We start from the raw sequence: 19,880 nt of genomic DNA, 5'->3' as shown, positions 1-19,880 counted from the left end.
CTTTTAGATGCTTGCTAGGTCAGAAGAAAGCCCAGCACAATTAGCTCCTTTTATAACAAGCTGTTTTCTCTCTGCTTACTCACTACCCGAGGGAGACAGACACATACTGAAGGAGACTATTCCCTGTGGGTTAGAAGGTTCCTTACCTGGCCATGCTCCGTCCTAGCCCCAGGGCTAAACCAGTGGCTGTGGAGAGAAGAAGAGCTGTTAGCTGGTCCCTCCCCAGAAGCACTTGCTATCCCATGAATAGTCAGCATATGCTTTAAGGAATTTGTTCACACTAGCTACAGAACCTTAAATATGCTTTATTTTAATGGATATTTCATGTAATTCTAGACTTACACCAATTTTGACAGCAATGTAAGAGTGCTCATAACCCAGTAATTTTCAATTTAATAAGCAAACGGAGTTAGAATTACATTTCCATTTAATTATGTTAACATAAACTGCTGGGACTGTGTTCATTTTACAAATCAATTCTGGTTATAAAATCTACAAATGCTATCATTTGCCACAACTTAATTATAGCATCATTATGCCAAATTATGACCTTTTGATTATTGGAGTTATTTAAAAAGAGTTGAAAATACAAGAATATTTAATTCTGCAGCTCTGCACTAAGGACCAAACAAAACCAAAAAAAAAAAAAAAAAAAAAAAAATCCCACATATGAATCCTAGACCATCATGGCCCACACTCTGGATACATTCCTTTTACAGCTACAGCCATCAGGATTTTTGGATCAGAACTAGATCCGCAACAGTGAAAACACAAGTCACTGCACAGTCAAAGCCTCCCATTATTCTACTGCCAAGCCCAGCCCTTTTGTCCCATGTCCCATACTCCATAGTCTCACCACACTTGTCAGTGGGAGTTCTTATTAGTTCCAGTAGCACACAGCATAGACTATTAAACATCTAAGACTAGGAAATTGAGGAAGACATTGAAAACATAGGGAATACCAGAGACTCAGAACAAGAGCATCTTTATGTACTATGGCCTCTTTAGAGACATGACATGGATTGTCAATCCTCATGAAAAACTTAGTTCCAGATATGGACATGAGGAGCAAGACTTACATTGACTGGCACATCCCTGGGGTCTCTCCAAGACTGCTATGCATTCTCTAGCTTCTGGGGCAGCTAGCTGGGAGGCCCAGCCTCCACAGGAGCAGGGCTTGGCTACATCTCCTCTAAACAATTCTGCAGGGCATGGCAGGTGATGTTACCTGGCAGGGCAGAACCCACACTGCTATGACAAAGGACACTTAACTGGTATTAGTGTGCAGTCTGGATTAGCTACCAGCTGGAAGCAAACTTTCAACGAGAGTTCCACTGACAGATTGACCAAAACTTCCTTTCTGCTGTGGATTGTTTTAAAGCAAAGTATTTAAAGATCAAATGCACACCCTGGTTAATCATTCATAAAAGGATTAAAAACAGCAGTCATCTGTGCCATCTCTCCCAACTCTAAAGGCCAGCATAGAAAAACAGAGCTTTTGCTCTTTTTCTTCTCAAAAACATGCGAACTTTTGTTAGAATATAGCACAGTGGTGGTGCATAAGTGATTTTATATGTTAACAACTGACTTCCTAGTATCATAAATGGACTCCTCACTAGCTGCTGATACTCATCAGTTAAGAGTAAGCTATTCTGTCACGGTTATGAAGTGCACACTTCCTGCCACTGAGCTGCCTCTACTTCTCCCACAGCTGGTGCTGACCTTACCTTTTCTCTGCTGTGTCTTTCTGCACTCCCTTCAGCCTCTTTTCAAGGAAGAGTCACATCTTTATCACCCAGTGATGGGGCGACGTCCAGAGCCTACCCTATTTTAAAGTCCGCCTTTTCTAGGGAACTTTGAGGTTTTCTGTGGTGCTTGCTGAACGTGTACCCTCCTCCCACCCGCTCCTCAGTCACTGCCCTCTGAGTCTGGGGCTGGAGCTTCCACCATGCCTGCCCCCCTCTCTCACCAGTTTTGCAGATCTCACCTTCACAGGACTTGGGGAGAAGACTAAAAATAAGTTTTCCAAGAGGCAAACACCCTAAGAGGCAGTTTGACCACTGAGGCTGCCCGGGGATTTAGAGCATGGAGAAATATAATTTGGCAGGCTTGGGAAGGGTCACTGGGGGACTTTGAGAGAAGTTCCAGGAGGTGAGGTGGGAGGGACACAGGAGGGTGTGGATGGAGGAGGATGTGAGGAAGGGAACAGGCCTACAGGAGGGGAAGCAGAGAGGAGGGGTAAACAGTGTGGGTGGAGGAAAGTTAGACTGAAGGAGCAGATGAGGAACCCCGGGAAAGAGGAAAGGACTGATGAAAACACAGGTGCTGGAGTCAACTGGGGCCCCAAAGAGTTGATTTCCTCTAATAAACAAAATGCAAGAGAGCAAAGGAAGGAAGGAAGGAGTGCCTCCATTCATTTAAATGAGTCTTAGTGAACAAAGGCTATGAACGAACGAGGAATGAGAGCTGGCAGAATATTAGGAAATCAAAATGTAGAGTCCAGGAGTTCTGGGTGGCTTTGCTCAGAGCTGAGTAGCAGACCCGTGAAACTCACTGGTCAGGTGGGCAGCAAACCTGTGCCAAGAGCTGACATGCAAATCTCCCTGCAGTGACACTGGTCTCAGGAGCACCCCACAAGCTAGACAGCATTTAATCCCCAAACTCTGAGGTAGGTGCTTTGCAAACAAAGAAACAAGCTCAGAGAGATGAAGCGATTTGCCAAAGATTTGATAAGCGAGTAACTGTTGGTGTTCAAAGGTCAGTATTGTGATTCTGAAGCCATGCTCTTCCAGCCACCATATCTGTGGCTCCCAATAGAAATGCAGCAACTGATGCCAAGAGAGTGATTCAAGAGTCCAAGCCTCCTGGGAACAAGGGGCAAGTAAAGGGGAGTAGACAGCAAGGAGAACCTTTCCTGGGCTGTTGGTGCGTTAGGTAGGAAAGGCTGGCCTCTGTGTCCACCATTGCAGCAATCCAAGTCCACAGCAGGCTGTTTCCTTTGGCACTCTGTCTACCTCACCCTGACAGATTTAGGTGCTTCTTCTTCTACACCTTCGGTACTTTTGCTCACACCTATCTCCTTTCACAAAATTAGGTTCAAATACCAGGGTATTTATTTACCCTGGTAGAGGAAGCTGGAGCTCCTTGAGAGAGGGACAGTATCAAGGGCAACAATCATGGCAAGGCAGCCATGCAAATACGAAGACTGAGCTATGAGAAGCAGTAGCCAATGAACTGCTGCATCTAACGAGTGCTTGTTGCTGGGAGCCTTACCTAGGGCCACAACAGGTCTGGCCAAGCTGTTCTCATCTCAACCTTATCAAACCTCAGTGCTCACCAGCATGCCAAGGCTGGCACCCACTGGAGTCACAACTGAACCCAGAATGTCTGGTTCTGGGCCCTGTGTTCTTAGCCAAACTTCCTTTTATTGCCTCCAGTTTAGTGTCATGAGTTTTGACAGAGAAGGGGCTGGGATTGTGTTTCTGGGCTGCTTCTCCCCTTTCTATGCTCACAGAGCCTAGGATAATAATGAGGAATTTTAATAATCCTAATGACACTGTATTTAAAAACAGCTAGGAGCTGGGAAGATGACTTAGCTGGTAAAGTGCATGTTGCGCAAACACGAAGACCTGAGTTTGATCCCCAGAACCTACATAAAAAGCTGAGCAGGCAACATTGGCTTGTAATTCAGCACTGAGGAGGCCCACAATGGAGGATATCTCTTAGACTTGCTGGCCATCGATATAACCAAATAAGAAAGCTTCAGGTTCAGTGAATGACCTTGTCTCAGGAAGCATGATAGACAGAGACTATGGAAGATGCTCAGTGTCAATGTCTGGTGGGCACACACACACACACACACACACACACACACACACACACACACACACACACACACACACACACCAGATAAGAAATAATGGAATCAAATGGTAGTAGTGGCCTTCAAATGTGAGTGAAGCTCACATGAAGGGTAGTGCCCTGAATCAGAATGCAGTTGCATCGATGGATCTGCACTTGAGTCTGGGTTTCGGAGCAGGCTCACAGAATACTAACAGTGAAAGAAGTGGATAGAGAGGCGGAGACACAGGCCAGCGGTCTGCTCGAGGCAGAAGAGCTGGATGTCACCTCTATGCTCAGTTCTCTCTGTGGGATCCAGGTACAGACTAGGCATATCTAGAAACAGCCTATCATGCTCAGTAAGGTTCTGCTGGATGCAGAAATCTGCACCTCCTCCTGAGACCTTGCTGCAGCCATTGTTCAAGCAGAGCAGTCTTCTAAGTACAGAGTGGAAGGGCTTGGGTTTGAGGTCTCTGTGGATGTTGAGTGCTCAATCAGTTCCTTCTCATGCTTCCACAATCTCCTTCCATAAGCACAGAGCAGCACAGCAGGTAGCAGCAGGGGACTGGATTTCACAGGCACACACTAACATTACTCCTGGGCAAAAAGACAAAACCAACACCAAGATTTCTGACTGAAGACTCCAGGAAAACGTACTGGAGTAAATGGTAAAAAGTATAATAAAATGTACTTTTATATACATGTTGTTAGATAGAAGTTTTTCCTTTTGGACATAGAAGCGTACATTTTTTTTTAATAATGAGAGAAAGGTGTGTGTGTGTGTATGTGTATACACTCTCTTTCTGTGATGTTCAATAAAGTAGCCATTAGCCAGATCTATCTACTTAAATTTAAAGGAATATTAAATATCTGGTTCCTTTACTGAGCAGTCACATTGCAGGCCCAAAGGCACACATGGTGTAGGGACCACCACTACGTTCATTTTGGGTGTAGAACAAGTGCACTACTGTGAAAATTTTACTGGATGACACTGGTCTAAATGGGTTATTGTTGAAAATCTAAATTAACTTTGAAAATGCCATACAATTTTTTATCATAAACATCTTCCTTGGGAAGCACAGGTCTGTTTTTGATGAGATTTATAACTATGAAGTACACAAGAGAGATGAGGAGCTGGCTATGGTGGCACACACCTATAATCCCAGCATTCAGGAGACTAAGACAGGAGAGGCATGAGTTCAAGTCTAGTTGTATCAGAAATTATTAAAGTAAGACAATCCAGCATCAAGAAGCCATATGGCTAAGAACTTAGCCTTTGTAGCTACCAGTGATGCCAGTGAAAAAGCCTAAGAACAGGAGCTAACCTGTCACTATGGAAACAGAGAGAGAGCTCAATCATACCAAATGAACAAACTGAAGAGAAGAAACTAAACATTCAGGTAACTTTTCACTACTCATCAAGGCAGACTCCTTAGCTGTGTCCCAGGCTTGACCAGCTCCTTCTCCAGTCTCACCACACGACAATGTGCTTTCATGGTTGTTGATGTAACCAACCGTCTTATTAAATAAGAAACACAGAAACAATGTAAAAGAGAAAGCCGAGAGGTCAGAGCTCAGAGCTAAAATTTCACCCTTCTGCCTGCGGTGTCCCAGCTTCCCGAAAGAGACCTATTTCCTGTCTGTTCGTCTATTTATAGTATTTTGTTCTGCCTTCTCATTGGTTGTAAACTCAAACACGTGACTGCCTCATCACTGTCTGAATGTACAGCCCCCTAGGTCTTAAAGGCATATGTCTCCAATGCTGGCTGTATCCCTGAACACACAGAGATCTATGGGATTAAAGGCATGTGCCACCACCGCTACACTCTTGCTATGGCTCTAATAGCTCTGACCCCCGGGCAACTTTATTTATTAACATACAATCAAAATCACATTTCAGTACAATTAGATTACCACCACACATAGTCCTTCATTTAGCTTAGAATTCTTCCAGATTGTTGGATGCAGAACATGCTATTTTATTTGTTTGAAATGTACTTCCCACCCCAATTGATGTAATTCAGAGATTTATCAGTTGTTCTAGGTTGATATTAAGTTAAATTTTAAGAACTGGAGCCCTGAGCTCCAGTTCTTAAATAATAATGCACACGTAATATTATGTAATTGCACATGTATGTGTGCCTTATCCACTGACCACTCACTGTCTGTGAGTACCATGAGCTCAGTGATCATGTCTGTCTTGGTTTCTGCTGTGTGTCTGCTGAGGGCATAAGAGCATGACTTGAGATGGCAGACAGAGCTTGATCAACTACAGTGCCATGTTTCTCTCTCCTAAGATATTCCTCCTCCATTAAATTTTTCTATGATGCAAAATGTCAATTCTAAAATTATATATAGGGGGCTCTTTAAAAGCTTCATTTACTTTATTAAAATACTAATGAAAATTCAGAATGTTTAGCTTGATATGCTTGATAAACAGAAAATCAGAAGTTTGGGAACAGGCTCTGGAATCTCTCAGGTAGCTCTGGAAAACATATATTTGGAGTCTAGGTTCCTTTCTTAACAACAAGAATAACAGTGGGGAGTAGCAAGATGGCTCAGCAAGTCAAGTTCTTGGTATGAAAGCTTGACTCTCTAGGTTCGACCTCTCGAACCAACATAGGAGTGGAAAAAGAGAAATGATTCCACAAAGTTGTCCTCGAATCTCTACGTGTGGGCCAATACTCCATATCATCCCAACACAATAAAAATAAAGATTTTCTCGGGACCAGGAGACTTAAACAGAAATTCCAATCTCCCATACAGAAAACATTTGAAATCAATATTAATGTCCTCCCTGCAGTACACTGTGGGCTACAATAACACATGTGACTTCATTCTGTGAGCTCTGGATCCCTCAATGTCACAGAAGAATTGACAGGACTAGAGATCTCTACAGGACTCCCATAGGGCTTGCATGTCACGGACACATCAGAGATGCCTCGGGTATTATTTCCTAATTGACTTTTGGTCAAGCAGAGTTGGAGTGTGTGGCTTTGGAAAAGTCAAACCACCTATAAAATGGAGAATGCACATCTGCTTTGGTAATTCAGAGAGCAAAGACATTAAAATGACACATCTAAAAAAGAAAACCTGGTAAGATGCAAACTATTCAGACTTGAATTTTGAAATGCTTCTAGTGGAGATGGCCATGCTCTGCACAGTGCTCTGTAAACACCTTATATAAGGAGGATACCTCACTTACTGCATAACTAAAACAGACAGGTAAGCCTGACTCACACCCATGTTGACCACGATAAATAAGAGAAGGAACTGATCCAGGATAGTGTATATACCCTAACCTATAGTTAAAGCCGCTTTTCCCCATAATGCAATAAATGCTAAATTTAAAAGTGAAAAAGTATTCTCAATAAACATAACCTTTAATCCAGGCAAATCTTGCTAAAAGCAAGCTTGATATTTACACAAAAGATAAAATGAGTGAATATTTGCATTATGAAGGAATTCATCATAGAATTGTAATGAGTTATCTGTGTGCATTTTTAAAAAGTTAATTCTATATACTTTGCAAGTAGATATATTTTGTATCAAAATAAAACAAAAGCAGACTATGAATATCAATTAATAAATCATAAATATCTCTTTAAAATTAAATTAAGTATCTTATAGGTAATTGAGCAAAGTTACAGAGAAGATAAAAGCCTAGGACCTTTTTGGTTTTCAGACAGGATCACGATGCATTGCCATGGCTGGCTTAGTGAGACGCAGCATAGACTAGTTTTACAATCTCTGGCAGTCAATCCTCTTGCTTCAGCCTCCTGAATGTTGGCTGTAGAGGGGTTTGCCACCATGCCTGGCTCTATCATATAAGAGGGAGCCATGTTAATTTTCACATTTTACTATTTGCATATTTAGAAAGGCAACAGAGTGATGACATTGATGACTAAATTTCAAAACATTGTATTTTTAAGATAATTATTAGTTTTAGTTTTGTTTATGTACATGTGTGAGTGTGTTCCATGTGAATGCAGGCACCAACAGAGGCCAGAGGCATTGGATTTCCCGGTGCTGAAATTACAGGTGGTGTTGAGCTTCCTGATGTGGATGCTGGGAATTGAACTGGGGTCTTCTGGAAGAACAGCATGTGCTCTTTAAACTACTGAGCCATGTCTCTAGTCTCCTCAAACTTTTTTTTTTTTAATCAGAAGCTAGATATTAACTTCATTGTGTTAGCTGGGTTAAGAATCTTTGCACATTCTCTATCTTATTTTAATGAATACTTGATTTATCTGTGCTATATACTTCCTGATAAAAGGGAATAACCATCTATTAATGACTGGACTTTCAACATGATATTATTTTTCCTGGAAATAATTACTAGATAGTTTTTTCCCCAACTAGCTGAAAACATAATATTATTTTATTAAATTGATAGCCATTTATAAGTATGGTATTCGGACTTTCTAGTGTGGTGCACATGTTCACAAGATTCTGTGTTACAAGAGGTGTGTAGCAATGCTGCCATCAGCAAATAACAATCTGAATTTTGTTTGCATAATGGAAATTATCTTGAAATGTTATTTTACAGTATTTATTTATGTAGCCATTGAAGTAATAGAACAACCTAGGATGTCACGCACGGACGTAGGAGCTCTGAGCTGCAGTCCACCCCTTATCTACACCTTTATTGACCAGCCTCCACTACTTGTGGTGAGCCCATGTTCTCTATAGAGTAGCCTACTGCCACTGGCCTCTGAACCCTGAAAGCAACTTTCCCTTCTCCAGCTGGGAGGCTCCTCCCGTGCCTTCCCAGCTCTTTCTACACAGCCAGGCCCAGAGACAGGACACGGGGAGCTGTGATCCTCTAACAACAATCATTCCAAACTGAAAACCCTTCAAGCTTTTGAGCCCACACAATAACTCACTCTATTTAGTCAACTCTGTTCTAACCTTAACTTTGACAAGTGAAACTACGTATTTTCACGTTTGTGGGAGTGGTGCTCGAATGGACGTGTGCATGTTGATAGGGGTGTGGGCACGAGTTTGGGGAGTCCTCACACCTGTGCCGCAAGCACTTTCTCCACCACACCATCTCCCCAGCCAGCACCACAAGCTAAACTGATTCTATAAGATATCTTCGGAGATTTTATAGAGAAAGTTAAAAACAACAAAACAAAGAAACAAAACACTTAAAAAAATTACCAAGTTTTACTAATAGTCCAGGTCAGTCTTGAATTTATAATCCTCCTGCCTTAGCCTTTCTGAGTATAGGGGTTACAGTCATGTTCAACCAGGCCTGGCTTAAAACCAAAAATTAAGAGGAACCCTTAATGGAATAAAAACAATAGCCATCACTTTAATACAGAGTTTGAAGATATTTAGCAGGTTAATGACTGCTTCCTGTTTTCCTACAGGTTCTTGAGTTGTAAGGTAAATTGCAGTGAGGATTAATTCATGGATTCCCTAGATTCCTGTCTAAGCATCAGGAAGGGACGTCTCAGGACAACTAATTCAAGTAACTTCCGGCTGGATGCCATTCTAGATGTGCAGTTGTGTTTTCTTTTAACTACCAAGCATCATGAAAAAGAAAGCGAAGAGTCTGCCATCCTCCTCAAGAACCGAAGACTAGAAAGGCAGTCTGAAAAGAGGCAGCGGGTGAGGAGCTCTGGTTAGCACGTCTGGGCTTCACACAACTAGAGCTGCTGCGCAGGGGTTAAACCACTCACTAGAACACTCCCCCCAAGACGACTGAGCATCTGTGGACAAGAACTGCTAGACTCATACCTGCCCCTGGAGGTCAGCATGCACTACCACAAGATGGAATGCTTCAGGGGACAGACTAGGGAAGGACACAGGACACATGGAAGCAGTACTGTCTGCTAGTGTGGAATGGAAAACAAGAGAAACCAACTAAGTGTCTGCAGAAAGGCCAAGCAACCGCGTACTTGGCCACCAGCAGTCTATGATGAACTCCCGACTTTCCCACAGAGAAATGTGTGGCTCTACCTATGCAGCAGCCTGGGATGACACCTGCTACTACAGTCTTAACAGCTGCTCCTACAAAGCAGTGTCCTCTCTGGGGAATGCTGCTCAAACTGCCTGTGCAAGCTGGGCAGTAAGCAAGGCGTTCCTAAGCGGAATCCTCATCTTCTGTTGAGATGGCCTGCCTTCTCCACACCTCTATACTGCACATGTGTGCATCTGCTTATGTACAAGTGCATAAGCTGCTTTACAAAGAGGATCCACGAGCAGATCTAATTAACCATCTGTATCGTTCAGAGGTCCTGGATGAGAGTCTGAGAGAGATGGAGTACCAACCACATAAGATCTGAAAGAAGTCTCTTCGAGGGAAGGCTAGGGTATTCTATACACTGTGTATGTTTGGAAAGAACAGAACATGGGCATGGTGCAGAGACAATGGCCTGGGCATGATAAACTGTCAGTAGCTACTTGCTGGCCAGTATCTCCTTCTCAGGCTTGATTGTTAGAGGTAACTCTGCCCACCTACAGAGTTATTACCTGTCTGGAACTTGACTACATATCTTCTTTCCTGGTTTTCCTTAAGCCATGACAACCAAGTATTCTGATTCTGGTCAATGGGCACGAAGGGGAGATGGGAGAGTGTGCACAGCACGAGGAGCTCTCTTGCTGGAAGGTGAAAAGGGGAGCTGCTGGCACTACCCTCTCCAGAGCAGAGGAGCTGAGGACCAGAAGCAGTCATCTCCAAACCACGAGACAGTAAACATGAGGACATAAGAGAAAAGGACAATGATGGCAATGTTACTGGCAGAATTGTGTTCCTGCAAAAGACAGTATGAAGTCCTAATATCATAATCCAAAAAAGGACCTTGTCTGGATATAGGCTCTCTACTGACACAAGGTAAAATGAGGTCAGCGAGGCACGGCCGCAGTCCAGTGTGACATCATGAAACGTCTTATTTGTCTGCCTTGGTGCCTTATAAAGGAGAAGTTCAGAAAAGGAGCAGCACAGGGAAAAGCCCGCTGAAGATGCGGCTGGGGGGAGGCCCGCAGAGGTGCAGGAGGGAGCTAACCCTACAGACAGCTTGGCATCAGACCTGGGGCTTCCAGCCATCTATTTGTGGGGCTTTGTTACAGCAGCCTAGCAAGGACTACAGATGGCAAAGGAGAAGCAGAAGCAGTCTGCCCCAGTCAGTATCTTTAAGCTTTTCAAAAGCCCCCTTTTCACCTTATGTGAGAAAACAAAAGAGGAAAGATAAATCTGAAGAAAAACAAAAATAAAACAAACCCAAACTATGTTGGTTTACGTCTGTACCTGGCCCAGACTGACAGAAGTTTGTTCAGAGTCCTGACAACTATGCCTATAGGAGAGAACACAGGAGCCAATCCCAGGGCCACAGGCAGTGGAGGTGAAAACAGGAGACACTCCGAGAATAGGAGCAGAACTCATCTGAAGGTTATGGGCAGAGAATGGAAAGACAGTGATAGAAGAATAACAGGCTTGGCTGTGCAGGACGTCTGTCCATGACTGTCAGGGTGTCCACTGGCGGCAGACACCAGTGGGGATATGAAGTAACATGACTGGATCTGAACCTGAGTCACACAGTAAGTACTATGCCCTGGAACCATGGAAAGCCAGAGACTGAGGGGTCCACTGGGACGCTTCATTGACATAAAAGTTAATAAAGAAGGCAATGGGGTAGGAAATGGGAAAGAATAGGTCAGGAGAGACACTGGGACCTGGACTAGAGACATGGAGAAGGCAGGAAGTGAAATTAGAGATTTGAGTCCTATGTGGTGAACCAGTGGCAATCCTCACACAAGGGAAGAGTAACATAACCACCTCTGTGCTCTACCCCTGAAGGGTCTTCACTGACTGAGAACCTTGGAGATCCCGGGGTGGAGAAGACAGAGGACACTCAGAGTAAGTCCTGTGAATTTAGAGGCAACACGGCAGTTGGCCCCATCCTGTTCTTTCCTATTTACGTATCTACTCATTACAGTTTTTGAGACAGGGTCTTATCAAGCTGAGGCTGGCCCCAAACCTGTTAAATAGCCACACATGTCCTTTTAAACTCTTGATCCTTCTGCCTCCACTTTCCATGTGCTGGGATGGGTACACTGCCATGGCCCACAGCCAGGTCAGTGTTCCCTAGTTTAAATCAGCACTTGGGGTCTTCAGGCACTCAACAACTCTGACTGAGCATCTTCCCTGTCAGGCCCTGGGCTGGCACAGGAGTGCAGCAGCAATAAGGAAAGCATCCCCTGCCTGCAGAGCATCTACACTCTGCATCTACTGAAGAGTTTTATGTTAAGTAGTGCCACATCTACTTACCTAAGCTTGGTAGTTGAACAAACAAAATTAATACAGAACCTCTACACAACATTTGGCTATTATCCGAGGGTTATTTTTAAAGCTTCATCACATCAAGCAAGAAAACAGGGAGATTCTGTTATCATTTTGCTATGCCTCAACAATTGTTAATTTTCTATTTAGGCCGCAATTGGTTTTGTTTGTTTTGGTTTTTGTTTTTAAAAAGAAAGCCAATATTAACAGATCTTAGTAAGACTATTGTTTTATTTATTTATTTATTTATTTATTTATTTATTTATTTATTTATTATTGTATTTATTTATTTATTATTATTTTTATTGTTTTAATGAACTCATGCCTTTTCTTCTCTCACAGGTGGCAATTTCAACCAACTGCAGATGGCAGAGGAGACAAATGACATCAAACTACCACACATAACATAGGCTTTTTCAACAAGACTATTTACAATTGAGGTCCCCTTCCCAAAATCCCACCTATAGTTTACTAAAGTAATATAACTGTTTAGCTCTCTAAAGTTACCTAGTGGGCCATTTCTTTTGTTGCTAAAGAAAATACATTTTGGTTTCATTATAGATCTTCACTGTGATAAGCAAAGGCTAGCCAGGCAGTAGCTGGGAGTGGAGAAGCATCAGGAAGATGGGCCATTTGGCATTCATGCTGGCATCACAGAAGGGCTGGGGTACAGGTTCGGTGAGGTCAACTTCATAAAGATTTAAATGCTTTTAGATACAGCCTGGATTTCAGGGAATAAATACGGCATGAATTTCGAACTCTATCAATATAAAGAATGTATTTACAAGTCCTTCTGTGACTGTCATGGGCTCCATTTCAGCTATTCTTATACTGTTACCACTGTGTGCCTTATGCTTTTAAAGCAGGCACAAATTAAACTGCTGTCACTCAGAAATAGTCACCCAGTTTCTTAAGAGAAACAAGTGGAATAACCCAGCAAGCTGCAGGAACATGAACACTCACTCATGGTGATGGGCATCTGGAGAAAAGTGAACCATCCTCTTGTTACTGACGGGGCCAGGAGCAGACGTCTGAAAAGAGATTTTAAAACAAATGACAAAAACAGGTCACAATTGGCTTGCTATAGACAGGGCAGGGCTGTAACAATCTGAAGATATCTTTATAAATGGAGAAAAGAAGATTAATTTTCAAATCCAAGACAAAATGGCAAGGAGCAGAAATCTGGGTAAGAATGGTCCTGTGAGGGATGGAGAGCAATCACGCCCTGACCTCGGTGCCTAGCACCCACCTGACACAACAACTCCTGGGGATCAGAAGTGCTCCTGGGCCTCCATAAAGAAAATAAATCTTTCCAGAGATCTTGTTGGTCTAACGGAGTTACTCGAGATTTTTAAGACACTGCCAGAGCATCTTTCCCATAGTGTAAACACCATGCTGAAGAACAGAGCAGTGACTGTCCACCCCAGGTGAGGAGAGGTTCAACCTCATCACTCCCCAGCAGATGCTGCTTTTATGAACTCCACTTCTGTGGTAGATTTCTAAACACAGAAGTTTGCATTATGATGCACAAATTCAGGCAGTACAAGCACTTCTGTCAAAGGAGCAGTGAATGGTCTTTTCTATATATTTTCCACAAAGGAAGGAATTACGAGGGTAGTTATATTGAGTGAAATATAATTTTAGCATTTAGCAAATAGGAAGAACATTTGTTCCTCTATGTCTATATAACATTAGAAATTCAACAAGAAAATATCAATTGTTTCATCTACAGTGTCAACTGCTCAAGTCTGTGATGAACCTCACAGCATTCCTGTTATACCCAAGGTTCTCAGATGGATGAATCTGCCATCACCAAGGCATGAACTTACAGCAAAGGACTCTGAGTCCTGCTCCCTCACAATGAAAGCCATGCCTGTTTTCTTATACAAGAGCCATGAAACCACAACAGAATAAAAAAAGCATGGCCTAAAAAACAAAACAAAAAAACATTTTGGGAAACTTTTTTCTTGTAACCCTTGAGTAACAAGGATGCCAGTATCTACTCTGACACTTCCAGAAACCCAAAGAGAGCCAGTGAGCAGGGGGTGACAGTGATATGTCCAGGGTGGCCACAGGTAAGACTTGGCTCTGCTCCAGGGCCACATCCCACATTCATCTCGGAGTACAACTTCATGTTATTCCAGCAGGTATCCCTGGAACACAGTAATCCATTTTCTACCCTGGAGCTGTGAGAAAAGCCGCCTGGGCCCGTGTCATGGTTTGTTAGACGTCCATGATCACATTATCTCATGGCGGACCTGACACTTTTATTCAGTTTACAGTATGTTCTATGTACAGGCAACTTATTTCCTTTGCCAGGGCTGCTGACAACCTTTTCCACACTATATTAATCTTGTTTACTGACTTTATCTTGGTACAAATATCAGAAAACTGAACTTTTTATCTCAGAGAAAAAATAAGCAGCATGTTGACAGAGCAGGAGCTATTTTCGGGGCTAAAATTGCTTGTTTACCTGAAGCTACACTTACAGGGAAAATGTTTAGGTCTTGCTCGGGCTTGAAATACATAATCTGAAATTTAATAAATGAAGAAATTTCACATACAGCCATGTGATAAATTGCCTGATGAAAACAATACAGGGGAATGAATATAATAAAACAGAACTTCTAACGAGTTTATACCACAATACAAATGTAAGCTTTCAATCCAGTCAGAAATAATCCTCCTGGATATTTTTCAGGAATTGTACATGTCTAAAAAACTACAAGTTCACTTCAATTGCAGCAGATAATTCACAGAAGATTTGAAGAATCAAATGTAGACATTTAAAACTTCACATGTATGTTTCCCTGGTCATGGCCTTGGAGAAAGACAAATGACCATTCTCCAGTTCCTTCAAAATGCTGCGACCCTTTAATACAGTTCCTCATGTTGTAGTGACCTCAACCATAAAATTATTTTATTTTATTACTACTTTATAACTGTAATTTTGGTACTGTTATGAATCATAATGTAAGTATCTGATATACAGGATATCTGATATGTGACCCCCAAAGGGGTCATGACCCACAGGTTGAAAACCACTAAACTAAAGTACTGTTATTTTGTGAGGGTCATACCTTAGAGTTCAATGTTATTACAAGGAGAACTCTTACCCCAAATCTGAGCATGAAATCTGCAATATAGAATTCTGGGAGCATTTTAAACTTCCAAAATGTTTAATATGATTGATTATTAGCATGATACATCAAGATGTTAACCTTTCAGAAACATATTTAAAGAAGTATAAAAATTATAGGTCCTTTATGATTAATTCAGGGTCTATAATATTTATAAAAATAAAATGAAGAGGCTGGAAAGACAGCTAAGGGGTTAAAGGTACTTGCTGCTCTTGCTGAGGACCTAGGTTTTGTGTCCCAGCACCCACTTGCTGGCTCACAACCATCTCCAGTTCCACAGATCTGATGCCCTCTTCTGGCCTCTGCACAGACCTGCTACACATATATACAAATACAATAAAATAACCTCAAAAAACAAAAGAAAAAGAAAGTCTGGAGGTATAGGTCAGTAGTACAGCCCTTGCCCCTACCCCAGAAACAATTTCCAAAATCAGATCATACAGTGATTATTTAATGCCAGGGAAGTTTTAGAAAGAAATCATAAACTATTTTTAAGACATATCTCTTTAAATATGTGTGCCACCATGTCCAGCCAGACAGTCAAGTTTATTAGTGCCAAATATTTTACCTCATATGGTTAGTAGAAGAGGTACTTTGCTTTTCATACAAAAATGGTACCTGCATAATACAGAGTTCTTGGGAGTCACAGAGCTCCGAGGTTAACATTTATTTAATTAGCATTAGTAACAATGATCCCACACATCATATGGCATGCCCTAAATCTTTAGGGTTTAGTTGCTGAATATACTCCATTGGTAATGAGTGTAGTTCTAACGTTTGCTTACATTATTTGTGCTTCTACAAATTTAAACCAAACACCACAGCCAGAAAGAGATGGTTCCCATAGACTCTAACTTCTGTGGTGGTCTCAGCTTTTGCTTCCCTTGTTTGCAGCCGTGGTACTGACCTCAGAGAACACTGTGGTACGAGAGATGAACATGTGGCCACAGCTGTGCAAGATAACAACTGCTGACAGAATGCAAGTAAGTGCAGGCAAGTGACCCTGTGGGGAGCACCTGTCCTCTCAGGTTAACAGACACATTTGGAGCCCGGTCTTGTTCTTCTCCATCACGACGTCTAACAGGATGACTGGCAGTCTTCAGTCACAGACAAGCAGAGCAGTTGCTTTTCATTTGCCCATTAACAAACCTCCCGCAGGTCCCCATGACACAACTAACATGTCCCTCCCCGAAGCAGACACTGAGCTGAGACGTGGGTTGTGAGGCTGGGCCAGGGGTTGCCCAGTGTGGATGGCACACTACTCAGGGCGTCTGTTTGAAAGACTCGCACAGGGTGCAGCTCCACCCGGACAGCAGGGTTGGAAACCAGCAGCTTTGTTCTCCCCTCCAGCCAGCCTTCCCATCACCCCTGTGCTCACTCTTCTGCCTCAGTGCCCACACTGACAAACACTAACTGTGGCAGGCTGCCATTCAAGAGGGCTTTTCAATTTGGTGAGGCCTGGCTAGTCAAAGCCCTGTAGCCTCCAGGCTGGAGGGAGGCAAGGCCTGAACGGCCTGCCAGTTTGTCCAGATGCAAGAGTTTCCTCTTTTCTCAGGATAATGATTAATTTGAGGACACTGAGGAGAGAAGCAAGCCTTTACAGTCAAGCAGGCTCTGTATGAAGGCCTCAACTATGCCCAACTAACATGTCAGTCAAATACATGGGACAGACATTAAGGAAAACCACCCAACAAAGACAAGTTGCCAAATATGACTTTCAATTTGGGGCAAAGGAAGCAAGAGCTGGGGGGATTGGAGGACAGGGGCAAAAAAAAAAAAAAAAAGAAAGAAAAAAAAAAAAAAAGAAAAACAACCAACCAAACGAACAAACAGCAACAACAAAAACAGAAGGAAACTGGTTCTGGTTGCTGTGTACAGAGTTACCTTCAGTTTTAAAAAGGCCAAGGAAATAATAGTCTGTAAAGCTAGCCTGGCAAATGGTTATTACATTATTTCCACCCAGCGAGGCTATCAGAGCTCGTCAGCCGAGTGAGGCACCCGTGGTGACACTGCTGCTCTCAAAGCTTTGCTACAAGTTAGAGAGTGGTGAACAATACACTTTACTTCGCTATTTACACCCACAATATTACAGACCGGTCACAATTCACAAAGGTACGATCTATTTGGGCACAGACACAGATTAAAGAAAATAAAGGTTACAATTACGCCTAAAGCAACGTGCAAAAAAAGTAAAAATTACTGTGGGACAACTTGTAAAATCCACAAAAGTGTGCATTCTACTGATAACTCTAGAGTAAAGGGGAACACACAGCCATCTGGTTTAAAGGAATAAAGCGGGGAAACAGCCCCTCCAGGAAGGTGGCTGTATACAATTCAAGTCCGGCTCCATCCGTCTTAGCAACTTGCTAAATTTTAACTTTCTGAACCACTGCTATGTTCCCATTCCATAGCCGGCCCTGGCTCCACGAGCCAGGAAGAAGGAAGTGAATGTGAGCCCCCTTCAGATGCTGTCCTCTTCATCTGTTCCCTGCCTCCCTAGGAAACACAGACTGCATGCAGCAGCCACTGACTGCCCTAAACAGAGTAGCACAGCCAGTATCAAGGCAAGCTTTCTGGAAATGAACAATCAGAAGTAACCAGCATTTATTCAGAATTATGCTTACACTGACTACATGATAAGCACTATACAGTTCCCATTCAGCTGGGTGATTTTTGTTACACTATCACCAGGATAAACTCTTACAAGTCTTGAGTTACAATCCAAGCCTTACTGTTATTTTCTTCCTGAAGAATAGGAATAACCAGTGGACTAGAAATATGGCCCAGTGGTTAGAGGACTTCTTGCTCAAGAGAACTCAGATTTGGTTCCCAGCACACATAAGGTGGTGCACAATCAACTGTATCTCCAGCTTCTGGGGATCCAATGCCATCTTCTGCATGTACATGCATCCACATGTGCACATATATGTGAAATTCATACATACATATATTTTTTAAAGAATGAGAATAATCAGTAAATAATAACAGAATTAATTACTTTCCTTTCCTGGGTGTCTATTAAAGTAAAATATGCATTTGGAAAGTGGATCAGGTAAGTTTCCCTGAATGTAAGATGTCCAAGAATAGACACATAAGAATACATGGTGTGTGACAGGTGCTTCCGAATGGTCACTGTGAGGCCTCACCCAGCAGGAGGTTTAGCTTTAGACAATGTCCTCTAGAAAGAATGAATATTCAAGAACAAACAGTCTATTTCTGAGGACGACTGGATTACCTGAGATTTCAAACACTGAATTATTATACCATTAAATTGATACAATAACTTTCAAACACCAAATTATTACACCATTAAATTAATACAATATCTTAGTTTTCCAACTAAAAAAAATGCCCCAAAGTGTGGGATTTTAGTCTCTGTGTAGCATAGGTGTACATACATGTATGTGGAGGCTAGAGGGCAATCTTGTGTGTTGCTCCTGAGGCACTACCCAGCTTTGAGACAGGGTCTTTTGTGGGTCTGCAGTTAGCACGGCAAGCAGCAGGCATCCTGGTGACTCCATCTACAAGCACTGGAACTGTCGTGTGCTCCACCACATCCAGCCTTTTCTACCTGGACTCTAGGGACCAAAGCCATGCTTGCAATCATTTTATTGATAGAGCTACCTCCCCAGACCAAAGTTTGGAATTTTTTTCAACTTGTTAATAGTATGGAAAACCAGGCTCCCTTCATCTATATCTTTAAAAACACCACACTCACAACAAGCTTGATCCTAGCAGCAGAGCTACTGCTGATGTCACTATTAGCGAAAAGTATCCATAACTTTATCAAATTAAATGAGTGGTCTTGATAATTTTACCTGTCGGTCAGAATAAAAGGTTTCCCACTGGAGCAGCGAGTTTCACTATGAAGAGTTTAAACCCTTTTGGAAGCATTAATTAAAGAATTGACAAACTAATAAAATCGTGAAAACCTTTGAAGTAGAAGACAAGACAGAAAGAAAGTAGTTATGCAATCAGCCACGAGACCATAAGTAACTCTCAAAAGGGAGCGAAGAACTTCTGGGTTAAACTGGTTCTAAGAGGACCTGGGAAGGGGGTACATGTGAACCCATCAATTAGGAGACATAGAGAAAATGAGGTAGGTAAGGATAGATTAAAAAGGCAAAGCCCTGGACTCTGGATGACAGCTCACATGATGAGTATGTCTATCTTTTCTTTAATACATCTCACTGACTGCATTTTTCTTTGTGTCTTGTTGACTTCTTCCTCATGAGGGGGCAAGAACCAAGCGAGCCGTCTACCACAGTAGAGGTGTGAGGCATCAAGAACACATACTGCAATACTCCTATTGTTATTAATGACAATGACACTCCCATTCTTTACAGTTCTTGCCTGCTTTTATGGGATGTTCATTAATAAGGGGCTTCAAGAGCAAAGAGGCATTCTCAGATGACAGATGGGGAAATTAATATCTGCTGAGGTCAGGGCACATATTCCAGACTAGAAACTGCCAGGGATGGATTGAACCCGCGGTGCTCTGCTAACCACTGAATACTTTTCTCCTTCGGGGAGACAACAGAGCAAGTTTTCTCAAGTGGGGTTTCCCACAGAAGATGGCACTCGGGATCAAAAATACTCTTGAAAAGCTTTCA

General features: G+C 42.4%; 1 protein-coding gene across 20 annotated transcripts in view; it reads right to left on the bottom strand.

Annotated features, from left to right (window-relative positions):
* The window catches only part of Gpatch2 (G-patch domain containing 2), a 200,266-nt gene that overhangs the window by 88,205 nt on the left and 92,181 nt on the right, over positions 1 to 19,880 (bottom strand). For all 20 annotated transcript variants that reach the window (XR_006062199.2, XM_042258802.2, XM_042258811.2 and 17 more), the window contains 2 exons: positions 13,091 to 13,158; positions 147 to 186 (listed from right to left, as the gene is read on the bottom strand). Coding sequence is in view for 19 of the 20 variants with exons in the window: in XM_042258802.2 (XP_042114736.1) it covers positions 147 to 186; positions 13,091 to 13,158 (108 nt within the window). In the remaining variant the exon portion in view is untranslated. The remainder of the gene's footprint in view (positions 1 to 146; positions 187 to 13,090; positions 13,159 to 19,880) is intronic.

This window comes from Peromyscus maniculatus, chromosome 11 (assembly GCF_049852395.1).
Source record: "Peromyscus maniculatus bairdii isolate BWxNUB_F1_BW_parent chromosome 11, HU_Pman_BW_mat_3.1, whole genome shotgun sequence".
Classification (NCBI taxonomy): domain Eukaryota; kingdom Metazoa; phylum Chordata; class Mammalia; order Rodentia; family Cricetidae; genus Peromyscus; species Peromyscus maniculatus.
This window is presented reverse-complemented; position numbering and strand designations above follow the sequence as displayed.